The following is a 5046-nucleotide window of genomic DNA, read 5'->3' as shown; positions in this document are numbered from 1 at the left end:
AGTCAATTATAGTCTAGTGTATAATCTCTCTTGGGGAATCAAAAATAAATCAACAAATAATATACCTACCGATATGCTTGGTGTTATGAAGAAAGTAAAACTGGATAATGTGATAGAGAGTGACTGAGACAATCTCATTAGGTAGTGTGGTCAAAGAAACCCTCTGTGAGTACATACGTCTTGCAAGGAGGAAGAGTAATAGAGAGTGAGTATGTGCTTGGTCTGTCTCCTGATGCAAGAGACTAGTTAGGAACTTAAGTGGTATAATTACAGCAGTGAGCTGGACCAGTGTGTATAAAAGATTATTTGAAGTGGAGTATATGTGAGCCAAGAGACCAGGAACCACAGCATTGTGTTGTCATCAGTGGGTGACACCTGAACAAAGCAATCATGGGGTGTACTCATAGAAAGCTAATGTTTGGTTCCTGGAAGGCCACTCTGGTCAGCCTTGACCAGCAGCAAGTATCTGCAGTGGGAAAACAACTACAAAGGTGAAAGAAAACTTAGGGGGAAAATATATTTTAAGAGCTATTGCATTTAGGAAAAAATTCAAATTCAAAAAGAATAAGCTACAAATTAACAAGTGAATGTAGTAGCTGGATGAAAGTAACAATAACTTTACTTTGTCTAGGCAATGTCTGGTTAGAAGAATGGAGATGGAAAATATCCTATTCACAACAGTGACCAGAAGTACAAAATATCTAGGAAGGAAAGTACAGAAACTATCAGAACACAACTATGAAATTTTAGCTGGGTGCTAACGTGCAGGCCTGTAATCCCAGAGCTCAGGAGGCTGAGGCATGAGAAATGCAAGTTCAAAGCCTGCCTCAGCAAAAGCAAGTGTTAAGCAACTCAGTGAGACCCTGTCTCTAAGTAGAATACAAAATAGGGCTGGGGATGTGGCTCAGTTGCCAAGTGCCCATGAGTTCAATCCCCAGTACAAAAAAAAAAAAAAAAATATATATATATATATATATATATATATATATATATAAACAGACCCGGGGCTTTGGGCGCCGTGCAGGCCGGTCGCGCCCGCCTGCTGTCTGCTTGCTGTGCGCGGCTCGGCACTGGGTGGAGACTGTCCGGCTCGTGGGCGGGAAGGCAGGTGGGCCCTGCGGCCTGGACCTGGGGTCCTGCCCAAAGGAGGGGATACAGTTCTGAGGCAAAGACTGAGGACGAACTGCGGGTGCGGCACCTGGAGGAGGAGAACCGAGGTGCTGATCTTAAGGAAAGAGCCAAAATGCATTCCAGTGAAGTTGGTCCTTTTGTCTCCAAAATAAGAGCAGTGATTAATGATATAGCTAATCTTCCAGTGCCAACAATCGCGGCAATAGATGGACTTGCACTAGGTGGTGGTCTTGAATTGGCTCTAGCCTGTGATATACGAGTAGCAGCTTCCTCTGCAAAAATGGGCCTGGTTGAAACAAAGTTGGCAATTATTCCTGGTGGAGGGGGAACTCAGCGATTACCGCGTGCCATCGGGATGTCCCTGGCCAAGGAACTCATCTTCTCTGCACGAGTGCTTGATGGCCAAGAAGCCAAAGCAGTGGGCTTGATCAGCCACGTTCTGGAGCAGAACCAGGAGGGGGATGCTGCCTACAGAAAGGCCCTGGACCTGGCAAGGGAGTTTCTACCTCAGGGACCTGTTGCAATGAGAGTGGCAAAACTAGCAATTAATCAAGGAATGGAGGTTGACTTAGTAACAGGATTAGCCATAGAAGAAGCATGTTATGCTCAGACCATTCCAACAAAAGACAGACTTGAAGGTCTTGCTTTTAAAGAGAAAAGGCCCCCTCGCTATAAAGGAGAGTAGAAGAAACAGAAGTTCTAACGATGCCAGTGTAATAAAGGTACTTCTGAAAGTGTCTTTCAGATCCACTCTGATGCCTCAGCACACGGAATCTCAATGACCAAAGTGAAGAGCGAGTTCCTCCGTGTAGTATGTCGAGCATCTGGAATGAACCAGAACATGTGTACTTCATGCCAATGTGTATCATGTTACATTCATTCATATTTATAAAGCAAGTAGCATATATTGTCAAAAAACAGATTAAAAATTAGGTATATGTTTTTATTCCTGCATATGAGGCTTTCCGTTCTTAATTTTTTTAATGTGAATAATTTATATATTGCACATTCTAGGGAATAATATTGATTATATGTCTACTGTGCTCCATTAAGAAAATAAAATTATTTCTGTATACCAAAAAAAAAAAAAAAATATATATATATATAAAATTTTATGAAAGACATAAATCAGGGCTGGAATTGTAGCTCAGTGGTACAGCACTTGCCTAGCATGTGGGGCACTGGCTTCTATTCTCAGCACCACATATAAAGAAATAAGTTAAATAAAGGTCCATCAACAACTAAAATACATTAAAAAAAAAAGACATAAGCCAGCTAGGCACAATGGTTCACACCTGTAGTTCCAGCAGGATGAGGCACAAGGATCACTTGAGCTCAGGAGTAGGAGACCATCCTGAGCAATATAGTGAAATCTTGTCTCAAAAATGTTCATGTTCTGGTTAGGGAGACATAACAGAAAATGTCATTCTAAATTAATAATTTAATGCAATTAGAATCACAATATGATTGGCGGTACCCTTCCCTTTGCCCAGGACAGGTAGATAGCACTGGATAAGATCTTTTAAAAGTTTGTATACTGAAGAAAAACCAACAAGATAATAAGCTTTTTAAATAGTAGAAACTTTTTTTTACCAAATATTAAAACTTACTATAAAGCCACTACACACCAAAGTATGGTTTGGGCTCATTATAAAATATAGAAACAAATCACAAGAACATATATTTAACAAAAGCAGCATTTCAATTAATTGAGAAAATGATGCTGGCAGAGGTGAATATCCAGGGGGAGCACAGAGCTAGTACCCTGCATTATACCATATATGAAAAAATTCCAGATAGATTTAAATATAAAAAAAATTTTTAAAGAAAATTTAGGATAAAGTTGTATAATCTTTAGCTAAGGAAGTGTCTCCTAAACAGTGTTAGAAACAAGCTATAAAGAAAAAGTCATTTAAGTACATAGTTGTTTGTCTGTTTTGGTACCAGGTCAGGGATTTAACATAGGGGCACTCAGCACTGAGCCACATCCCAGCTATATTTTTTATTTTATTTAGAGACAGGGTCTCTTTTGCTGAGGCTGGCTTTGAACTTGAGATCCTCCTGACTCAGCTTCCAGAGCCACTGAGATTACAAGCATCAACACTGTGCCCTGCTAAATGCATACATTTTTGAAGAATAAAATTATATAGCAAAAGGCATTATGTAATAAAAATGAGAGGAATTTATATACAACACATAAGATAGTAAAGCCTAATATTCAAAAAATTCCCTATCTGGGCATGGTGGTGCTTACCTGTAGTACTAATTACTCAGGAGACTAAGGTAGGAGGATCACTTGAGCCCAGGAGTTGGATAGAAGCCTAGGCAACATCGGAAGACACTATCTCAAAAAATAAATAAATTCTATTATGCTCAAACTTACTAATCAAGTCCATGCACATTAAAACAAATACAAAATAAATGTTTTAGGTTCATCAGATTGGCAAAAAAATCCAAAAGGTCAGAAACATGCAGTGTTAGAATATAGGAAAAAAGGCACTTATACTCTCATGACTTGAATCTGAATTATGACATCTTTTTGGAAAAATAATTTGATAATATTTATCAAAATTTAGAATAATTAGTAAGAAAATGAAAAAAATTGTTAATTTGGAAAAACAAATGTATATTTAGAATACTTTGATCCCAAATTCCAACTCTTTCTGTAAGAACTCATGATAGAAGCCGCGTGTGGTGGTGCATGCCTGTAATCCCAGCTATTCCAGAGGCTGAGGCAGGAACATAAAAAGTTTGAGGACAAACTTTTTTTGAGGACATTTAGTGAGATCCTGTCTCAAACAATAAAAAGGGCTGGAATGTAGCTCAGTGACTGAGCACTTGCCTAGCATGTACAAAGCCCTCGGTTCAATCTCCAGGGTTGGGGGAAAAAAAAGAAGAAACTGTGCTAGGTAAGGATATAAATGCAACAATTTATTGCATCTTTGTACTGGCTAAATCTGGAAACAGCCTGAAGGCTCATCAATAAGAAAATGTTTGAATTATAGTATATTCAGCTACAGCTGGGGGGGGGCGCAGTTGATCAGGCAGGGGTCCTGGAGGTGGGGTGTGGTTGGTCTGGTTGCAGGATCCTGGAGGCGGGGTGTAATCAGTCGGTCTGGGGGTCCCGGTGATAGGGCGCAGTCAGTTGGTCTGCGGGTCCTTGGTGGTGGGGAGCATTCAGTCTATGTGAGGGCCCCTGAGGCAGGGAGTGATTGGTCTGGCTGAGGGATCCTGGAGACAGGGCTCAGTCAGTCCAGCCAGGGGTCCTACAGGGCCTGGCTGTTGTCTCAAAATGGCGGCAGCTACGTGTAACCAAACCTGCAGGTACTGTTAACAGTGAACTTCCAGGCAACAGCAGGCAGCTGGCGCTGCACTGGTGATCTGCTGTCAGTTTGCTGACTGTTGTTGGGCGATCGGGAGGTGAACCTCAGGTGGTGGATGATGGATAGATGAAAGGCAGGTGATGGACAGGCAAGACGCAGGCAAATTGCGGATGCTAGACGCCTGACATTGAACAATCTGCACTCAAAAAGGCCTCGATATGCTGGCTGAGTGCAGGTATTTGCAGTAGACAAATGGGGTAAACAGCAGGGGATTGATAAGCAGCAAAAACTGCCTCACCAAGAAACAGATACCATCTGCTTGAAACCCGAGTTATGGAGCGACAGAGAACACAGCCTCCCTCTAGTCTGCCATCTTGGATCTCCTCCTCTGAATTATAGTATATTCAAACAGTGGTAAATGGTATAATTAAGCAATTAAGTTAGTTCTGGCTTTATTTAGTAGAATATTAGATGTTATGGGACACAACTTAAGAAAAAGACTGATCACCAGTGAGAAGTCCAAATTTGAGAGTCTTTATTAAGCCGACTGGCTGATGTCTCACACAATGCCTCAAAAATGGCTATTGGGAGA

General features: G+C 41.0%; 1 protein-coding gene across 1 annotated transcript; it reads left to right on the top strand.

Moving 5' to 3' along the window:
• Positions 1 to 390: 390 nt before the first annotated feature.
• On the top strand, positions 391 to 2075 carry LOC124989221 (methylglutaconyl-CoA hydratase, mitochondrial-like). The gene is made up of 2 exons (XM_047559173.1): positions 391 to 491; positions 1000 to 2075. The coding sequence occupies exons 1-2, from the start codon at positions 391 to 393 to the stop codon at positions 1814 to 1816; spliced, it is 918 nt and encodes a 305-aa protein (XP_047415129.1). The 3' UTR covers positions 1817 to 2075.
• Positions 2076 to 5046: the final 2971 nt, after the last annotated feature.

Source organism: Sciurus carolinensis, chromosome 7 (assembly GCF_902686445.1).
Source record: "Sciurus carolinensis chromosome 7, mSciCar1.2, whole genome shotgun sequence".
In the NCBI taxonomy this organism is placed as follows: domain Eukaryota; kingdom Metazoa; phylum Chordata; class Mammalia; order Rodentia; family Sciuridae; genus Sciurus; species Sciurus carolinensis.
The sequence above is the reverse complement of the archived record's forward strand: the minus strand, read 5'-3'. Positions and strand labels throughout refer to the sequence as shown.

Coding starts and splice junctions, on each gene's coding strand:
- LOC124989221 (XM_047559173.1), top strand. CDS start 391: ATGGGGTGTACTCATAGAAAGCTAATGTTTGGTTCCTGGAAGGCCACT. Junction 492..999: donor GTGGGAAAACAACTACAAAG/GTGAAAGAAAAC, acceptor ATATATAAACAG/ACCCGGGGCTTTGGGCGCCG.